Consider the following 20,929-nt stretch of genomic DNA (forward strand, 5'->3'; position numbering starts at 1 on the left):
GGCAGCCCAAGGTAAGGACTGGTCATTGTGTATTCTGACCCATGGATTGGGGTCAGGGAGACCAGGTTCCGTATCCGGTGAGGACAGGCACGGGCCCTCCCTTCCTCGATGTCCCTGGGGATTGTGGGCTAGCAGGGTGGGGATGAGAAGCTTGGGAGGGCAGAAATAGCTCCTCCTGCGGGTGGAGTGGATGGGGTCGCACCTGGCTGGGTGCAGGCGACTTTGTGAGGGTGGTGGAACTACGGAGGGGCTTCACCCTGGTGTTGTCGTGGAGGGGGGCGCTGCACATTCGTGGGCTGGGGGGTCCCAGGACCAGGGTGCCTACTGCAGTGGGACCCTTGGTGGGGCTGTTTGCCCAGGTCCAGAGGGTCACCGGAACAGACGCAAATATTAGGGAACCCACCCAGAACCTCTTTCTCTGTTGGGTTCTCCAAGGACTCAGAAATTTCATTGAATTGAGGATTTTTTTTTAACGTCAGCTGAAGGATAGGCTGTTTGAAAATGTTTTTAAGCTGCTATTAAACACATATTCGAGAATATTTATAACACGTTTAGGGTACAAGGAATAACATTAAGACGAAACCCCTGTACCCCCCACCCAGCCTATGTTGTAGAACTTCAGCTGTGAGGCCCCCAGTTGCATGGGCTGGTTTTCATTGTAGCTTTTGTCTGTAATAAGGACACGTTAAAAATGTTTAATTGAGAAAAGCGAGTTGTTTCTGGATACAAAGACAGTACGTGGATTTTCTTGTGTTTTTCCCAGAAACGGTCGTCCGTTCTTTCCCCCGCTAGCCCGGGACGACAGGTGGTGTTCTGGGTTGCCTCTTACCCGTTCCAGCACATTCTCCACCTGTGCGCGTGTCTACATGTACACGTAGGCGGGAATGAAGACCTGCCACAGAAGTTAGTCATTTTCTCTGCTTTGTCACGTAACGTGAGCTTTTCTCTCAATCCATTAAACATCCTCCCAAACAGGGGCCTGCTGCCAGGGAGCCCCACGGTGCCCCTGGGGCGGACGAGCCAGCTGGCTGTGCTTGGACTCGGTCCTGCGGTGGCCTGAGCACCGTGCCAGGCTCCCCACGCCGTGCCCTGCCGTGCCCGAGGCCCGTGACCGAGGCTGGGACCGCCCTGTCTGCAGGCTCCTGGAGCCTCAGTTTCCCTGAGGGTTGACAGCCAGCCATAGGGTCTGCCGGTGGCTTAGAAGGTGGTGAGGGGCCTGAGAGCGGGCGAGTGACCTCTGATCAGTGTGGAGGCTCCTGGGGGATGGGGCGGTGCCCTCCCTCCTGGCCTTCTTGCCCCCATCCCCCCATCTCCCCTGACCTCTCCGCCCCCATGGTCCCAGGGCCCCCGCCCCATGACCCAGGTGCCTCCCAGGCTGCTCCCGTGGTGCTCTCCGAGGCTGGCAGGTGAACTTGGAAACCTGCCCTCTCGCCTCCCTATTCCGGGAGCCGCCCGGGCAGTGTGTGGGCACAGTGGCCCCCTGGATGGGGAATGGAGACCCTTAGGGCGATGGTGAGCAGAGAGGGTTGCGATCTGGGCTGCGGAGTTGGTGAGACCCGGCCGTAAACCCTGCATCCTGTTGGCTGTGTGCCTTGTGTGGGAAGCCCCTCTCTGAGTTGGTGGATGGGGATTCCCCCAGGGGGCTCCTCAGGGTTCATCCAGATGAGGCACGTAAATCCCGAGGTCAGTGTTGGCCCACGGAAGGGCTCAACACATACTATAGTTCGTTGCAGTGATGTAACAGGGTGCATCGGGGGCCCCCAAGACCACCCTCGGGTCTGACGATTCGCTGGGACTCAGAGAACTCAGCAAAGCCACTCTACTCAAGATTCTGGTTTATTACAGCAAAAGGAACCAGATACAAATTAGCAGATGGAAAAGGCACATGGACTGGCGTCCAGGAGGGACGATGCATGAGTCTTCCAGGTCTCCTCTCTCCGAGGAGTTGCATGGACAGTGCTTCGTTCTCCCAGAACGATGTGTGATGCCATGGGTGAGGGTTGCCAGCCAGGGAAGCCCCCCTGAGCTTTGGTGCCCAGGTTCTCGTTTGGGGTGGGTCATGCAGACGTGGCTGACTGCCCACGTGGGTGACCATAGCCTCCAGCCCCTGCAGAGGTCGAGCGGTGGCCCCACCATAAACCCCACCATTTCCCAGACTCTGTGGCTGGGCCCAGGGCCCCCCAGGTACACAAAGATGCTCTTATCAGCAGGACATCCCAAGGGCACAGAGGTCCCTGCCGGGAGCCAACGGACCAGGACCTGATCTTCCTTGAATGTGCAGGGTGTGGGCGGCCCAGGTCTGCCGAGTTAACCCTTTACTGCACACAGGGGAGGGGGAAGTGAAGGGGATGGGGGGAGGTGTTTGCAGACAAAAGGAAGAGGCAGGGCCTCCCGGCAGGAGCAGAGCCTTTGCAGGAAGAGGCTCACCTGCATCTCCTCCTCGTCTGTATCGCTCGGTTTCCCCTGTGCCCCGTCCCCACCCTGTGTTTCTTCTCCCTCCTTGTTTGAGCCCCATTCCAGAACTTTCCCAGGGTCCCTTCCCTCCACAGCCCCCTGGGGACAGGACCTCCATCACTTCACACGGCTCACCCACCCTGAGCCTGGGAGGCGGCTCCGACCGCCCCTGTAGCACAACGCGTTTGAATCGTCTCTCCTCGTGCGCCGTACAGGTTGAGTTTTCACGGGCAGTTTACCATTCTGGGAGCCACCGGCGCTGACACAAAACACTCCCTTCCCTTAAGAGCATCTCACAGTGTTGTTAATTAGCAGAAGGTGTTCCTTTAGCCAAACCCTTTTCTGTTTTGAAAACCCACAGACCAAGGCTGCAGCCCTGCAGAATGTCTTCCTCTTTTCTTTCGTGGCTGGATAGGAGCCCAACATGGTCCTTTAGAAAAATGATCCTTTTCACAACGCTTGCTCTGTGCATAAGGAGCCGATTTTCCACAAAAGCCCCAATCATGCTTCTCAGAGGCTGACGAATAGGAGACTTAATCTAAGAGCCGCACCCTGGTGCTGGCTGGGGGATCAGGAGTGATGTGTGTGCGCGGTGGGGGTGATCCCTGGGGAGCCACCCAGCTCAGCGTGTGGGGATGTGGGTCCTTGTCGCAGCCGGAGCCGGCCCTCCAGACTGAGGGATCATCACGGCTGGGAATGGCTGGGAAGGAGGAGACTGTGAGACCCTCTCTGCGGCTGAAACTGAAAGGTGAAGCCAAGGCGCCCCCCACCGGCGGAGGTCTCATCTGTCAGCCACCTGCTTGTTGAGTGACCTTAGGCAGGGAAGCTCTTGGACCCTCTGTCTCTTCTTCTGTAGGCTGGGAAAGCTCTCCCTGCCACGCAAGGTTGCCGTGAGCCCGTACACTATGCAGCGTGATTTAGTGCAGCCCCTGACACTCTGTGAACGCCCATGGGCTGCCGGCTGGGTGGGGGGCCGACAGGTGGCCCCCCAAAAGATACATCCACCTCCTAACTCCTGGACCCTGTGTGACAGGGAAACGGTTCTCTGCAGGTTGCGTTTTTATAGATGTACTTACATCTATAGAAACGTAGTTGTAAGAGGGCGGCAGGAGGGTCAGAGTCAGAGGAAGGAGGTTGCAGTGATGTGGCCATGAGCCAAGGAACGCGGGTCGTCTCAGAAGCTGGAAGAGGAACGGATCCTCCCCTGGAGCCTCCGGAAGGAGCCAGCCTTGCTGACACCTTGATTTTAGTCCCTAAGACCCATTGCAGACTTCTCACCTTCCGGAACTGCAAGATAGTAAACCCGTGTTGCTTGGGGCCACTGTGGTGCTTTGTGACAGCAGCAGTGGGAGTGAATGCAGATGGCATGGGACAGGAGCCTTAGGAGCGGGTGGGGGCCTGTCGTGGCGCCCTAGGCGCGTGGACGTCTGCACACGCCGCGCTGGGTCCGGGTGGTGGGCTGGGCTCTGGGTCCTCACTGGGCTGAGTGCTTCTGGGAGCAGGGACCAGCCTCCGTCTTTGATTCCCTGGTCCTAGCCCAGCCCCACCACCCTGTCTTGTGCTCTCTGGCTTTTTATTGAGTTGCACTAAACTTCACGTAAGCTTCATCCCTTTGAAGTGCACGGTTCGGTGGCAGCTCACACACATTCAGTGTTGTGCCACCATCACCCCTGTCTTACTCCCAAGCGTTTCTCACCTGAACGGAGGGATCCCACCAGTTGGGGCAGCGGCGCCTGCAGTGTTCCTGATCCTGCCTGGGGCTCTGTAGAAGGTTCTAGAAGGGGAGGGTGCTCCTCATGGCAGAGGCAAGGCTGGTGGGGAGGGAGCTCCTGTCTGGGAGGCGTTGGAGGAGGGCGTGCAGGCAGGGGAGGGTGGGCAGTCAGGCCTGGTCAGTTTGGTTTCCTTTGTTTCAAGGACCCCAGAGCTGCTGTGATGTGGCAGCCGAGGCTGGTGACCCGCCGTCACTGGGTGGGGTGGGGCGCTTCATGCCTCAAAGCGGTGCATGTTGTGTGGGCCAGGCCCTCGCTCGAGGGAGCAGGTGCGGATGGGGCTCCGCCTGGCCTGTCCCCCCACTTTGGCCGTCCTCACACAGAACCTACCTCAGAATAAGGAGGGGCAGCTGAGGCCAGTGTGGGGCCCCCGCCTGGCGAACAGAGTGGTCGCAGTGTGTGAATTCCTTTCGCATTCTCCTAACAAGGTGACACCTGCTTGCATGCAGGGCCCTCCCTGCCGAGAACCCTCTCCCCCCACTTGCTGACACACTCGGGGAGGAGGGGACAGTCCTGGGGCAGCGGGAAGAACCCAACGCTGGCCTTGGCGACACCAAGACCGTGTCCTGTCCACGCTGGCCACGAGGACGGAGCTCCCGGGAGGCACCACGGAGCCTCTGAAGCTTCCCCACCATCCAGGGCCTGCAGCGTCCTTCCCTGGACACCTGAGTGCTTGCCACCGGCAGCTGAGCCTGGGCCCCATCTGTGAATGGGGCTGTCGGGAGGACGGCATGGAGGAGGCGGGCCGCGTGCTTGACAGACGGTGGCAAACGGTGGCCGGTTGACTCTTCCTGAGTCCGTCGCCACCGCAGACACCGGGAGGGCCGCTTCCTTTCACCCGTCACTCACCCCTGCGCAGAATTTTGAAGGAGCGCTGTGTCTGCTTCTCTCTGCCGCTACCACTGTGGGCACGAGAGCTGGAAAGGGACACGTTTGTTCAAAAAGAAGTTAACTGGCCGTTTCCCGTGGGGCAGCGGGGAGGTAATCCGTGCTGGAGGTGGTCAGGAGAAGCGGGATGCAGCCTGGCAGGAGGGGCGTGAGTAGCCAGCTGGAGCTTCCGCGGCGGGCGGGGGTCTTTAAAAAGACACAGCGCAGCTGAACGTCTCTCTGCCGCACTCCCAGATCGTCGCAGTCGTTGCCGGCTAGACGTGCCCACAGAACATGTGCATCTGGCTGAGCTAATGGACTTTAATTGTTGTTCCCTCCCCTCCCCCACCGTCACTCGCTCCCTCCCATTCACCTACCCACCTGCCCGCCTGTCCTTCTGCCCATCCAGCCCACCATCTGTCTGTCCGTCCGCCCATCCTTCCTTGCACCCATCATCAGTCCACTTACACATCCACCCATCTGTCTGTCCATCCCTTCTTCCAGTTGCCCGTCACCTGTGCCCTCATCCGTGCACCCATCTGCGCTTCCGCTTCTCCGTCCACACCCCGTCCTGCCACCCTTCCTCCATCTGTCCCCTTTCACGTAAACGTCAGTTGGTTGGTCTCCACGTGGTGCTCTGAGGTGGTCAATGGCTGGCAGAGTGATTCCCCAGCACGGAGCGGGCCCTCGACATTGTGTTGCAGTGGAGGGCGGATGACGAAGTGACCCGGCCGACTGGGGGCAGTGCTGGGGTGCTGGGTCAGTTTCTGCACGCCCCCAGCCTCCATGGCCTCCTGGGTAAAGTGGGGTCAGAGTGGTAGCCCCCTCCCTGGGCTGCTGTGAGGATTCACAGGATGGCCGTGACGGTCTCAGCACAGGGCCTGGCACGTAGTAGGTCCAGAGCGCTGAGGGACAGGAGGAGGAGAAGGACCCTCTCTGCATGGGGGATCTGCCCGCGCCTGTCTGGGAGGCTGGGAGGCTTGGGGCAGGTCGAGTGTGAATCTCCGCATTCCGATTCCTCGGCTCCCACACCTGGCCCTTCATCCCCCACTTTTACACACGGGGAAACTGAGGCCCAGAGAGCTTCCCGAGCAGGTGGTGACGGGGCCCAGGGAGTCGTCTGCTCACTCATTCATTCCTTCGCCCATTCATTCATTCATTCATTCATTCTGTCAGTGCTTGGGGATGCCAGCAGCCCTGCACAGGTGCTGGGACACATGGGGGACCAGTCACCGTCAGGTGCGGAGATGGACACCGGACCCCGGTCACAGGCAGCCGTGTGCAGGGCAGGGTGCAGGGAGAAGCCGGAGCGCGACCCCAGGCCACAGGCACGGGGTTAAGGGCCTAAGAGACCTGGGTCTGGGCTGCCGGTGTGATTTTTAGCAGGTTTCTTAGCCCTGGGCCTGTTTCCTGCTCTCTGAAAAGGAGACTCACTTGGCTGATGGTCAGAGCCCGGGGCGAGGGCCAGTGTGGAGTGGCCCGAACACAGTTCTCAAAGCGAGGCCCGAGGACGCTGCCTCCCAGCCCTGGCTTCCCATGGGGCCCCCGGTGAGCCCGCAGGAGGGCAGGTGTCCTGGGCTGAGTGGTGGCCCCAAGAAGATATGCCGTGGAACCTGTGAATGTGAGCTTTGGGGAAAAGTCTTTGCAGATGTAATTAAATTAGAGATCTTGAGATGAGATCGTCCTGACTACCCCGTGGGCCTTAAATCCAAAGACAGGTGTTCTTAGGAGAGGCACACGGAGCAGGGACCCAGGGACAGAGGAGGGACCTGGAGATGGAGGCGGAGGCAGAGACTGGAGTGACGCTGCGAAGCCCAGGACCGTCTGGAGCCCCCGGGAGCTGGGAGACGGCGGAGGGCTCCCCACAGAGCCTCGTGTGGCCCTGCCTGCCCCTTGATTTCAGGGTTTGGGGCCTCCAGCACCAAGAGAATGAAGTTCTATTGTTTCAAGCCCGGGGATGTGGGTTTTGCTGGGCAGCGAGCTCTGGGACGGGGCCCAGGCAGGGGTCCCTCAGCCTCTGGCATCCCCGGTGCGTGGGGGCGCAGAGCTGCACCTCCTGAAAGCCGAGCAAGGGCCCCCAGGAGCCCCGACCCGGTCCCAGCACAGCCCTTGCCAGCCTGAGACCTGACTGCCGAGGAGGAGGCCAGCGGCTGGCAGGGAGGTTGGGGTTCAGAGCCCCCCTCCAGTTATCAGGGATGGGAGGTGGGCCTCCAAGGACAGTCCCCAACGACATGCAGTGTCGGGGGCTGTAAGAATGTCCTCGGGCACTGGAGCCCCAGCTCGCCCCCCTCCCCAGGCTTGTCCTTCCCTCTAGGGAGCGAAGACTGCTTCACTCTGTAACAGGCAAAACAATGAAACGCTGTCTTCTCAGCAAATGCCACCATTAAACATTTATTGGGCAGCTGTACAACATTATCCGCTCGCTTTCAGAGACGGAGAAGGAAATCTTGTCCTGTTTTGCAGTGGGATTTATCCACATGCGGGAGGGATGTGAGGTCATTAAAAACGCTCTGGAACAGAATGTGACATCGCGGTGTGGCCAGCGGTACGGGGGGATGTGGCCCTGCTAGCCACCAGCCCCCGCCCCCCAAGCCCAGCTCTGGGGCCACCAGGTCAGCGCTGCCCTCTGTGCAGCCCTGAGCTCTGCTCCCAGCTGTGGCCGGTGGGAGGGGACCGGTCTGGTGCTTTGGGTACATCCAGTCACGCGGTGTGACAGCAGCGCTCGGTAAGCCCGAGTCCCGCTCATCTCACTGTCGGGAGAGGGGCTTTGGTAGTAAAGGGACAGTCCCCCCGATGTCACCTGGGTCATCCTTCCCACTGTGGGTCTCCTGTCGCGCCCCTCCTCCGTGCTGGCTGCTGCTGTCAGGATGAACCAGGCTCCTCAGTGCCAGCAGACAGCCCCGAGTCTCGATGACTTGCTGCGGTGACACGTGTGTGTCGGCCGTGTTCCCCTCCACGCCACTTGCCCCCAGAGCCAGGCTGACAGACGGCCTCCTGCTGGAACAGAGTGGCCACCGCGGCAGGGGAAGGAGACCCAGCAAGTCACCCACTGGCTCCTACCTACAGCCTCCGCCCCGTCGGTGAAGCCAGGATGTCTAGCGACCGGAATTCAACCTGCCCCGCTGCGGGATGCTGCCCATCCCTGCGAGGAGGGACTGTTGTGTCCCGTTCTAGAGATGAGGAGACTGAGGCCAAGAGCCTGGGGGGCTGGCCTGAGGTCAGGCGTTTAGGGACTGGTGGAGTGAACTCAGATACGGCCCCGCCAGGCTGCCTCGGAGGGGCCCCTGCACCGTCCAGACCTCGGTGGGTGAGCCCGTGCCACCTGAGCCTGCCCGCCGCCCACCGTGTCTCCCTCACCTCCGGCTTCACGCTCAGGCACCGGGTCCCAGCCGCCGGTCCCCACCACCATACGCCTCATATTTAGGCAACTTGTGGCGATATTTTGACAGGAGAGAAGGGACTCTTGGAATTGACCATCTGTCTGGCTTCCCTTAACGTTCCCTGCTTCTTCCCTCTTGGTTATCAGTTTTCCTTCTTTTATTTTTATGGATTCATTTATTTAGTTTTTAATTATTTTTAAGTCTCATGAGCCCAGCATTCAACCCCCAAACTAGAAGCTTCTAGCTCACAGGGCAGAAAGAAACGTATGAGCACCTGCTGCTCTCCCGGGTCCCGGCCCCGGCGGCCCCAGCAGGAAGGACGGTTAACACCATCCTTACCTTCGGGTCCGCCACCTCCTTGCTCCTGTAAAAAGTAGTCTTACTGTGTTTCAAGCGTAGTTTCGTTTAGCCCCCGTTGTTGTGGACCTTTAAATACAGAGTCACCAGGTGTAAGCTGACTGCTGGGATTGCTGTTTTCACGGCCGTCACGTGATCGGTCAGGTCATGGTGTGCAGTTCTGTCCTGTGAGGCACGTTGGCCTTTCCGGAGCTGCTCTTGTCCCCCGTTTCCCATCCCCCGCATCGTAGCAGCAGCGACACACATGGGGCAGAGCCCTCCCCACGGGTCGGCTCACAGAACGCGCACCTGGACCCCGGGAATCAGGATTCAACCCCATTTTGCAGGGGAGGCTGAGACCCCGAGAGGGCACCTCTAGCTCGGGGTTGCCCAGCCGGTTGGGGTGGAACTGGGACCTCATCCTCCCATACTCCCATGGGAGTCATCTGGGGGTCAGGGGTCCTGGGGCATGGGCCCAGCACTGACCCGGGCACAGATCCGCTGCCCGGGGCATCTCCGGGCCCTTCCAGCCTCAGGTCCTGGCGGAGCTGGCCTCTGGGGGCTGGGAAACCAGCCTCAGGTCTCACCTGCTGACCCTGGGGGCAGCTGAGCCTCACTTTTCCCTTTGGGGTCACTGGTAGGGAGACTAGGGCAGGCCTCTACCCTGCTCGGCACTGGAGGGTCCGGCCCTCCACCATGCGATGTGATGCGGGGCTGCCCAACGGCCGAGGCGTGGTCCTGGCCCCGCCCCTGGTGGGCTTGGTGGCTGCAGGAGGCTGGGTGCCCTGCCACTGAGCACCCATGGGCCCTGCACGTCTCTCCAGCTTGGGAATCTGACTGGCAGTCCGGGAGGGGGGTTTGGATGGGATGGGCGTCCGGCTCTGGCCCCTCCCAGGAGGGCAGCAGTGGTTCTGATTAACGCCGAGGCCTGGAGCCCGGCTCTGAGGCTTGGCTGGGCCCTCGGCCCTACAGACTCCAAGGTGAGCATCACAGGCTGGACAGCTGGCCCGAGCCCAGCCCTCCCTGCCCAGGGCCACCTCCAGACCCAGGGCTGGCGCCATCCAGAAGGGCTGCAGTCCAGTTCTCTGCTCTGAAGTAGCCAAGCCGGACCCCCGGGACACGTGGGGGGCAGCAGTCCTGTCCGTGCCCTCACACGAGCCCAGGGCAGCCTGCTGCCCAGACGCTGGCCCGCACCTTGCCCTGCACCGTCACCAGTCGTGTGCACCTGCTCCAGGGGCATGAGTCTGAGGCTATGGCGGCAGAGGGAGGGACGGAGGCCCTCAGATGCAGTGGTCAGTGCCCCTCTCCGAGGAGGTGGCCTCGATCTGGCCGGCCCCCGAGGAGTGAGCAGAGCCAGTGTGGACAGGTCTTGGAGAGTGACACCCCACCCACCCGCTTGGCAGGTCAGTCCCTCGGGGTGACCAAGAGCTGCAGCCCAGATGCTGCCGGACGCCTGGGCAGGGGCGAGGAACGCAGGCTTGCTCCCGCCTGGGTTTCTTCCCTGCTCTGACCCCTCTCGGGAATAGTCCTGGCTCCAACCCCGGCTCTGTCACTTCCTGGCTGGTCTCTTCGGGCAACTTTCTCTACCTCTCTGAGCCTTGGTGTCCTCATTTGTGATGAGACGGTAACCCCCATCTTGTGGGGGGCTGTCATGACTGACGGGGAAGCCTGAGGACACCCCCATCCAGAGGCCTTTCCTGGACCCCTCGTTTGTGAACAGGGGGGAGGGCTTGGGTTTCACTTGTGTCCTTTCAGCAGGGTGTGTGTGTTCCTACCTCCACCCCAGACCCTCAGCCCAGCGGTAGGGGCTTGGCCCGATCGCCCTGGAACGGTCCCCTCCTCTGGGCAGTAGGGGGAGGGCTGGCCAGAACTGCCCCAGGAGGAGGACCTGCTTCTCTAACCGGAGTCCACAGACCAGTCTTCCAGCTGGAGCATCATCCATCCCAGCTCTGCCACAGAGAACACAGAGATCAACTAGTGATGCCTGCCCCGGCCAGAGGGGATGGGAAGGTAGGGGGTGATTGCAGGCAGGCCCAGGTTTGCCCTCTCCATCCTGGCAGACCCACCAAGGGGAGGGACCCTCCCTGCGGGCCTGCAGAGGCCTTCTTAGGACTTGGTGGAAGGGCCAGGGGCTGACTCTTCACTTCCCAGCAGACCAGCGGGAAGTGGGGGGAGGGGAGAGGAGTGCCTCCAACTCTGACACCCCAGCCCCCCAGCCACCATCTTTTCTCGGAAGTGGGAGAACGTGGCTCAGAGAGGGGAGGGGTCTTGCCTGTGGTCACAGAGCGGCTTGGTGGTCTCTCAGAATCCCCCCTCCGGGTCCCCCCAGATCCCTGAGGAGGGTCCCCAGCTAGTCTCCTAGCCTCCATGTATTTACGAGGAAGATCTGCTTTTTTAAAAAATAAATTTATTTATTTTTGGTCGCGTTGGGTCTTCGTTGCTGCGCGCGGGCTTCCTCTAGTTGCGGCGAGCGGGGGCTACTCTTCGTTGCAGAGCACGGGCTCTAGACGCGCGGCCTTCAGGAGTTGTGGCATGTGGGCTCAGTAGTCGCGGCTCGAGAGCTGTAGAGCGCAGGCTCAGTAGTTGTGGCGCACGGGCTTAGTTGCTCCGCGGCATATGGGATCTTCCCGGACCAGGGCTCGAACCTGTGTCCCCTGCATTGGCAGGCGGATTCTTAACCACTGCACCACCAGGGAAGCCCGGAAGATCTGCTTTTCTGACACGTCCCAGTGGGTTTACCATCCAGAGCCAGCAATGTGGACTGGACACCCACCTGGCACAGCCAACTACCGGTTCTTCTCTTTCTGACTCTCACTGCTGTGCCCGGATGTGACCCAAACGGGCCACTGTCACCGTGTTCAGTGCGGCCGGGCCGTGACCGGGGAGCAGCAGGAGGGTCAGGGGGCAGCTGGGGCCCTGCTCTGCTGTTACAGGCCTCACAGGGCCAGAAGGGGCATTTCAGGGAGCAGACAGCTTTGGACGTGGAGAAGGGGAAAAGGGAAGAGCGTTTCCAGTAGCCGCCCGGGTGTTCCAGGGTGTAGTTTTCCATGCATGCTCAGAGCTGCCCTGGTGGGGGGCCCCATCCCTGCCCCACAGCCGATGGGCTCTGGAGCCTTGGCCAGAGCCACCCGCCTGCCCAGCCTGCTTCCTCCTTGGAGCCGAGCCTGCCCCGGTCCATCCCCTGGGGCCCCGACTGCGCTTGGGCGCGGTTCCCCCGGCCAAGGGACCCTGGCCCATGAGTGAGCAGTGCGGAAACTTTTTGTGCAGAGAGTCTGCTGGTGAAAACGGGGCTGCAAGAGGCCTTGGGCCTTGGGCTGGGGAGAGAGGCTATTGCAGGGGGTGCCGTACGGGCTGTGGCTCTGGGAAGCCCCCGTGCTGGCTGTGTGGCCTCTGTGATGCCTCTCGTTCCCCGATGGCCGTTTCTAGAGCGTTCCATCTGGGCAGGGCCCTGGCAGGACGCCGGGATTTCCCGTCTAGGCCAGGCAGGTGTCCCCTGGGAAGAAAGAGGTCAAGGTGGCAGCCGAGTGGCTGCAGGGGACTCGGCCCCGCTGATCCGCTGCCCTTTCCGCTCCAAACTGCAGCCGTTCCGAGAAGCGGGCCGGAAAGTCCAAAGTCTGTTGAGCATCGCAGCTGCTGAGAAACCGCGTTCGTGTGTCTCAGCAGCAGCTCCAGGCCCTTCCCTCCCTCAGACAGTGGGATGGCGGGAAACAATCCATTCTTTCCTGACCCAAGGTCAGTGTCCCCCTCTGCCTCACTAGGGTTCTGGAAGCAAGGGTTGAAACCGCCTGGCTGGCATCTGGGGGGTTCACTTGGGTCTCCCCCAGTCGCCTGGAGCCGCGGCCGCACCTCGTCCCCCGACTGCCTCTGCAGACGTCACAGGGGGACCTCGAGACCTCCTACCTCTGTGCTGACTTGGGCTTAAGGTCCTGGTGGTGGCGCCTGGGCCGGCCTATCCCTCACTCCCTCCCTCTGCCCTGGTCCCCATCGGACTCCTGCCCCACCTGGCCCTTCAGCCTGCTTCTGCTCTGCCCCAGCCTGTCTGAGACCGCACACCCCCGAGTGTGCCCGGTGTGATCACCTCTGCCCAGGCTGCTTCCTCCAGCCCCTAAATCTTGACCATCACCTCACCTCCTTACGGGCCAGGCCCTGTGGGAGGGCACAGCCCCACCGCACGTCATGAAGCTTCACACACGGCCTGTGTGTGAAGCAGGTGGTTTATCCCCATTTTACAGGTGAGTTAACTCAGGTCCCTTGGCCAGCTCAGGGGCCAGGAAGCTGTGTGGCCCATTCCAGCCCCCCCGTCTGTCTGACGCAGGGCTGGAGCTCTGAACTCAAATTAGACCTTGCTCTCCAAGTCAGCTCCCCGGCATCTCCTACGGGAAGCCCTCCCGGTTTCCCTTTCCTCCTCCTGCCGTCTATACCTTTGTAGCCGTCCCCATGCCCTTTAGCCCTGTGTGGCCCTCGTGGTGGGAGTGGGTGGAGGGGCCCGTCGCAGCCCCTGATACGGTGGCCCGTCTGCATGGGAGTGTGGTGGGCTGGAGAGAGGGACATGATCCCTTGCTTGTTTGGGCGGTCGGGCTGTTGAGCTGGAGGGCCGTTTTTAATAAGCAAAATCCAGTGCTTCAAGGCCTCCCTGCCAATTAGCAGGCGGCACCCAGGTGACTCTGAATAATTAAATGGGCGCCTGCCAGGGCCTTCGGGCTGTGGTTTGACGTGCCTTTGAAGTCTGCCTGGCTGCCGGCTCCCTGGCAAACTGGTACGTCGCGGGGTGTGGCCCAGTGCCCTGTGGGCCGGGTATTCCCGGTCCCTCCCGCCCACCCTGCTCTCTTCCTGCTCACCTAGCACCTGCCTGGGCCCCCATCACCCCTGGTGAGGTGAGGCTGAACCCAGTAGCGTCCCGGGGCCGGGCCCCGTGCCAGGCCTTCCGCAGGCCTACTGCACCTAATTCTCAGGCCATTTTCGGAAACTGTCCTGCCCGACTGGGGGAGCGACCTCTGAGGGCTCCCAGGTAGTGCCAGCGCCGTAAATGAGGCACCATTGTCTGCCACGTGCCCGACTGGGGTGGCCGGCTCGTCCCAGATTTAGCCCTGGAATTCCCGCATCCTTGGTAACTCCCTCATCTGGGGCAAGCTGGGCGGTGGTCACCCCTGCAGGACAGGTGCCCTCTGAGGCCGAGTCTGCTCTCTGGGGGCTGTGAGCTGGTCTCGCCCTCCAGGGTGGGAACCCAAGGCTCTGCCCCTTCTCTCGGACGCCCCGGGCCGGCCAAGGAGGACCAGGGGCATCTGCCGATGGGGCTCCTCTGTCATGCTGCTGGCGAACACGGACCTTGGAGGTCACTTTGCAGGGAGCGATTTTCTGTGAGTTGAATTTCCACTTTCCTCCCTACACACGCCAAGTGAAGGATGGAGAAGTGAAGAGCCGTCTTGGGCCCGGGTCGCTTTCATCTGAAGCGTGGAAAAATAAACCCTGTGTCCTAGATTCTCTGCGTGGCGCTCGGCGGTCGGACCCGAAGCTTTCTTACCTCCCGAATATGAGTGTTTGTTTGGATATGCCGTTCTTCCAGGCCCCCGGGGAGAACGACCTCAGCAGGGTGGGCTGGAGGACCCCGTGGTGGTGCTGACCCCACGGGCCTGGGGCAGGGCTGGAGGCACCTGGGTGAGGGGCATTTCCTAATTGTCATGGAAACCCGGGGTGGGCCCACTGGGGCTGCTGCTCAGGAGGCTGTGGGGACAGTGGGGACTGCCTGAGTCTGAGGCCCTGAACTTGGAAGTGGACTCCTGGGATGAGCCCCCGAGAAGGGGAGGGAAAGTGACTCAGGCTGTCACATTTGCTGGGAGCAAGGACCTGGGCTGAGAGGCTTACGTGTGTTATCTCATTTAATCTTAACGATGACTACTGCCCCCATTCTACAGTTGGGGAGACTGAGGTTCAGAGAGGGAGAGTTTCCTGCTCAGGGTCACACAGCGAGTCCGCAGCAGAGCCAGGATTTGAACCCAGATCTATTACCTGCCGAAGCCTGGCTCTTAGTTCCCCCCACAAGGTCTCCCTGAAAAGGAAGGTGACAGTGGCAGTGGGGGGGGGTGTCTCTCTGTTTTGGCTTCTTGCCAGGGTGTAGAGCGATGGCTCTAGGAAGCAACGTTCTCTGTCCTGGCAGGCCGTCTGCAGACAGCACAGTCATGAGATGTGCACCTGCTATGTGCCAGGGGCTCCCTGGTCTGGGGTGGAGGGACCCCAGGGAAGCAGGCCCGGGAGCCACCACATAGCCCTGCCTGGTGGAGCCCTGGGTTGGATTGGATAATGCAGGGGAGGCCGCTGCCAGATAGCAGGAGGGGTCGGCACACTGAGTGCTGCACCGGAGCTGGGTTTGAAGTGCATGAAAATCAGGCTGCTGCCTGGAAAAATAGTAAATCAGTGCCAACAATTGGGTTGCACTGCCCTGGAACCCTGTGTCCAGGCCCCGAGTCCCTCAGCACAGCATGGGAAGAGGTGAAGCTGGACGAGTTCCCCCCCTCCCCCCAGAACCCGGAGACCTGGCACCTCCTCCCAAGGGGTCCTCTCGTTGGCTCCTGGGTTGTTGTCCTATAAATCGGGCCTGCTGCCCGCCGTGCAGGGTCTTCCAGTGTCCCTGTCCGACTGCTCCTGGGTCCCAGCTGGCGTGCACCTGTGTCCGCCACCTTCATGCCGTGACCCCGGAGCATTGGGTCTGCCCCCTTCCCGACCACGTGCCCCGTCCCCACGCAGCCGTATGCACAGCTACGCACGCGGGCACTTTTCAGAGGCCATGGTTTTACAGCAGATTCTCAAAGAAGTCTCGCGGACTAGGACCAGAGGCTGGTTTATTGATCCCAGAGCTGCCTTCAGCCTGCGCCTTCTCCCTGAAGCAGTGACAATGGCAGCCCCCAAGCCCAGCTCAGAGCAGGTGTCCAGGAACCACCCAACGGATGGGGGACGGAGAGCGAGGCGTGGTTTGGCGTAAGAATCGTGCCCCCCTCTGCTCTTTGTTCGGGGGAGTTGGGCTCAGCCACTCCCTTAGGGTGCCGTGTTTTGGGGCCTTCTTCCTCTAGCGGGGGACCTCCCTAGCCTCTGGCACTGGCGCTGTCATTGTCCTGCCCGCACACGGCCATGCCGGCCAAGCAGCCAGATGCTCACGTTGACCTCAGGGTGGGAGGCATAATTTGGTGGGACCTTGAAGCAGTGGCTTGAGCCTCTCATCCCTGCCCCGCGCCCCACCCCCCCAGGAGGATGGGGTGCTGGGGTGGATTTGACACAGCCTGACGCATGGACTCTGTTGGGGATTTCTTGGCACGCGGCAGCTTTTCTGCTTCCGGCTTGGGCATCCCTTTAATTCTCTCAGTGGTGCGAGAGGGAAACTTGGCTTCCCAGAAGCGGAGCACGAGGAAATGCGTCCTCAGGAAGGGTCTGATGGGATAAGAGGAACCCAGCCCCGCCCTGACCCCCGGCACCCCCGCCCTGAGGACCCGGATGGCCGCACTCTGGTGTCTGGCCCACGGGCATTTCTGTGCCGTTCTGCATACTTGATTCTCATCCCCTCCTCTTCAAGAACAAATGAACTCCACCACGAACGTCTGGATCTCCGGTCTAGCCGGGGAGGGGGGGACATTGATGGCGGGGGTGGTAGATGCTGCACGGTGGGGTCTGGATGATCAGCGGGTGCCTGAGACAGGAGGGTGGAGCCAGGCCTTGTTGCAAGTGGCCCGAGAGTCACGCCTGCTCCAGCCCCTCTCGGGCTTGAAGTTATAGCTGGAATGTGGCCCCAGAAACGCCCTCTGTGCAAATGCGTCTCCTCGGGGTTAAGTCAGGGTCAGTGTTGTAAAGTCACAGCTCAGGGCTGACTTGGGTACCTCTGCGTGGATTCTCATAAGCGCTTCTTGAAAATGCTTCCTTGTATCTAATTGGAGGCTGCCACTTGTTGTTTTGGAATATCTTGAGAATAGCATGAGAATATCTAAGATCCATTTATCTGTGCACCCATCCATTCCGCAACAAATCCACCCTCCCTGAGCCTGTCCTCCTGGCCACCCATCCATCCTTCCACCCCCATGCCCCCACCCACTCACTCATTCATCTGTCCATCAACCCACAAATCCCATCCCTCTCCCACCCACCTGTTCTCCCACCCACCCATCCATCCATCTGTCCATCCGTCTGTCCATCTGTCTATCCATCTACCCATCCATCTATCCAACCATTCATCCACCCACCCACCCATCTGTCTGTCTATCCATCCGTCCATCCATTCCATCCATCCATCCGTCCGTCCATCCATGCCTCTCTAATGTCAGGCACCGTGCTAGGCGGAAGTGGACCCAGGGTGAGAGAGTGGTCAAGCTGGTGGAAAGCTGGTCAGGGAGTGGTTTTGGGGGAGCGCTCCACTTCTGGGTCCTGCAGTCACGTCTCAGCCTGGCCTGAGATTTCCCGTGATCAGTAGGGTGGGGGCCGGAACCTTCGGCAGTCGGGGTGACTGACGTTCGACCGACTTTGAAGAAACCAGAGTCGGTTCCAGCACCCCGTCAACCACGTGGGATCTGGGTCGGCTTCCGGTTCTCCTGTATCGTGGGAGTGCTTTCCTGGCTGGAACCACGGCTGGGTCAGTGAGGGTCCCTCGTCTGCTGAGGGCCAGGGCGTCCTGATGGCCTGCAGCTCTCCCTGTGACCCGAAGACACGCATCTGTCCTCCTTCCTTCTTGTCACGCGATGCCCAGTGGGGGATGCCATTGTCACGGTGATGCGAGGAAGGGGGGGAGAGAGCCACAGGGAGGAGGGGGAGCCCACCACAGAGAGGTCAGGCTGGGCTACGCCACGAGCTACCGCCATGAAGCCGCAGGTGACGGGGACCCCTGGTCTGGTGGGTCTGCCTTGGGACCTCAGACCCAGGGCCATGCAACTCTGTGACAGAGCTGGGCAGGACCCAGGCCTCCGGCCGCTGGCTCAGTGGGCTCCCCAGGCCCCCACCCCATGGAGCACAGGCCCCGAGCCTTGGTAGTGGAAGCTGCAGGGTCCAGGCATCCACCCCCACTGGACTGCCCTGCTGAGCACGTCAGCCTGACCCCCGGCAAGGAGGCTGCCAGCCGGGTCTCCTGTGAGATGGTTAGTGACAGACCTCCTACCAGAGCCCGTGCCCTGGGAGATGGGGAGATGCTCGTTTCAGCCAAAGGGGCGTTTTCGTCTCCGTGGAGGTGGTTAATTTGGGCCCATTGCTTTCGAACGAGCTGGCAGCTCCCTCCTCCTGGCAGCATTCACCCCCCTCCGGCCCCGTCCTCCTGGAGGCTGGCCTCTGTGCCCGGCGTGGGCTGGTTCAACCTAGTCGGGACCGTGCACCCGTCAGCAGGTCCCTGCGGGAGAGGCAGAAGTGGGCGCTTGCACGTGGGTGTGCAGGGCACCCCGGGGAGCCCCGGAGAGTGTGTCGGAAGCCCATTTCCTTGAAGGGCTGCTGCATGGGCTCCCTGTGCTGGTGGTGGGCATGGGGGGGCCAGGTGTGGGTATGGTGCCGACAGTGTGCCCTTCCCATTTCCACCCCAATCGCTTCTTTACCCAGAATGCGCTGTTCTGTTTGCGGACCTGCCCGTTTCCTCCAGTTTGCGAACTGGGATCTCATATCAGTCTCCAGATGAGGAGACTCACCCACCCTCCCCGCAAGCATGTGCCACGTGCAGGTGGGGCTGGGGCCGGTGCCGCACCTGCATTCCTTCCCGTGAGCCCGGCCCGGCTGCGCCCAGGGCTGTGTCACCTGCATCTCACGCCCCAGAACCTGGGCAGCGTGGGCTGGCTCCACCCCCTTTCCCAGGAGTCAGGCCCAGGTTCACTTTGCAGTAGTGACGGCTGCGGCCCGAGACCCCGCGCTCCCAGGGAGCCCCATTTTCCTCCCCGTGAGTTCCCCTCCCACGGATTCTGAGCTGCCGAGGTAGACGCCTGTCTGCAGGTGACGACCCTGCCATGCCGCCCTCCTCACACCAGCGGGAAGCTTTCTGACTCCTGGGCCCTTCTCTTACTCCTCCCAGATGCGTCTTTGGGGTGACGGAGTTTGCGGGGACTCTGGGCATCCCCCCAATACAGAACTGGGAGATTTTCATGGAAAATAAGGGTCTCGAGTCCAGATAAGTTTGGGGCTCACGGCCTACCCTCTCTGTCTCCTAAAGACAGGTTCCCGTGCTCCCCGCTGAGGATGCCCAGGGGAGCCCACATCCCCATGTCTGGGGTCCCCCTGGCGTGTGGAAGCAGGATAGTTGCACGGACGGAAGCTTCCTGCTGTCCCTGACCCGGTTCCCTCGTTTGCCAACAGGGATGCCGGGGCCTGGACAGAGGGACCGACTTCCGGTGTCCAGGGCCGAGCTGGGCGTGGGGTCCTCGCTCTAGGCACGTCCATCTGGGTGGTCCTGCATCACACAGCCACATAACGTGCACCCCGTTTCCTTCCATGAGGGAGTGGACAGAAGCCCGCCTGCTCCTGCACTCGCTCCGGGGGGCCCGTGGTGGACCACAGGCTGGGGGCCTGGCCAGGGCGGCGGTGCCACTGAGACCTGCTCACTCCCCTGACGTCTCCTCTCCCACAGGCCCTTCCCCTCGGAGGAGACCACGGAGAATGACGATGACGTCTACCGCAGATCCCCACGGGCCGTCCCCATGGGGGTGGTGGTGTGGCTCCCCTGCCGGAAGGATGCGCGGTTCTTCACCCCACATTCCAGGAGGCTCCCAGCGTGTCTGCTGGTGACGTGGCTGCGGCCCTCCTCCCCAGGCTCAGGCGCGACGAGGGCTGGCTTTTGCCTGGCTTCTCTATCGAAGCTGCGGTGGGGCTGGGGAGGTGTCCTAGCTCGGCCCTTGGAGGCTGTGCTGCGGATGGGAGAGAGCTGGCGTTTCCAGAAGCTGGGGCCCCTGGAGCACAGGTTACAGGCAAAGGCAGATGGTGATTCCGGGTTGTCTCGCGGCCTGACACGGGCTGGGGCTGGGCCGAGGCCAGGCCACCTGAAGCCACTGGGGCGTCTCCCCTTCTCCCAAGGCCCCGTCTTTGCCTGCCCCCGGGTCCCCCCGATTCCCCTCTCCGAGGATTTCTGGCACCATCTCGTGCAGCCTGGGTCCAGCTGCCCCTCCCCGGCCGTTTCTCCTTATGGTCCTGGAGCCCCCCAGGGACTGGCAGGAATCCCTGGGCGGCGACTCTTCCAGAAGAGATGGTTGGGTTCTGCGCGGTCAGCTGTGGCCGGGGGTGGGGTCATGTGGCCTGCTGCTCGGAGAAGGGGCGGCGGGGTGGAGCTGGCTGGCAGGGCCGCCCTATCCTGCAGGGCGGGGGACCGAGGCCCGGGAGATGACGGGCTTGCCCAGGCCGTGGGGTGGTCCCGCGTGGCTCCTGACCTGGCAGGCCCGCGACCCTCTTCCCCGGATTCCTGCCCCTGGGGGCCTCTTTCCTGTCTTCGTTCCCGGATAAACGGCCGTTCCTTCTGGGAAGCCTGGTGGCCTGTCTCTCCTTCGTCTTACAGCACAGACTGGGAATGGGGATCAGAATAAGAGCCGGGACCTGCTGTGCACTCGCTGTGTCAAAGCCCCCGACTCGTTCCACGCCCCCGTCCAGGCTGCCTCTAGGATATGGGGCCTGGGCAGATGTTCTTTGCAGGATCTCTATCCATTTAAATAATTTGAGTCATTGAAAAATCAGCCTGTGGGCAGCAAGCCGGCGGCCCAACATTATGTGATCTGTGAGTGAAACACTCACTGGCCAGTGGGCGTAGCTGCCACCAGCCCATCTTCCGGAAACTGGGCTGAGCCCAGTGTGAACGGTGGCGATCCTCGGGATACCTGGTCGACTCCATGTGGGTCCGAGGGTGGAGAGCACCCTGAGGGGGCAAATGGGGCCCAGGGTCCACACGAGTCCCAACCAGGGCCTGGGGCTCCCTACCTGGGTGCTACTGCCCGGTCCCAGGAATCAGAGGAGGACCTGGAAAATTTCGAGAAAGGTGCACTCCAACCCACGGGGCCTCCCGAGGTGCAGGGCTGAATGAGTGGCTGCCCGCCTTCCCCTACCCCCCGTAAGGGGTGAGGAAACCTTGGCTCAGAGAGGCACGGCCGGAGGGAGGCCCCCAGGGGTCCCCACCCGTCTGCAGCCCCCTTGCTGGCT

General features: G+C 61.6%; 1 protein-coding gene across 1 annotated transcript in view; it reads left to right on the plus strand.

Annotated features, from left to right (window-relative positions):
• Window positions 1–20,929, plus strand: part of VAV2 (vav guanine nucleotide exchange factor 2) — a gene marked incomplete at its 5' end in the record, with an annotated part of 182,669 nt that overhangs the window by 101,838 nt on the left and 59,902 nt on the right. The window contains one exon of the mRNA XM_024762236.1: window positions 19,377–19,423. Within this exon, the coding sequence (XP_024618004.1) occupies window positions 19,377–19,423 (47 nt within the window). The remainder of the gene's footprint in view (window positions 1–19,376; window positions 19,424–20,929) is intronic.

This window comes from Neophocaena asiaeorientalis, unplaced genomic scaffold, assembly GCF_003031525.2.
Source record: "Neophocaena asiaeorientalis asiaeorientalis breed wild unplaced genomic scaffold, Neophocaena_asiaeorientalis_V1.1 scaffold78, whole genome shotgun sequence".
NCBI classification, from domain to species: Eukaryota; Metazoa; Chordata; class Mammalia; order Artiodactyla; family Phocoenidae; genus Neophocaena; species Neophocaena asiaeorientalis.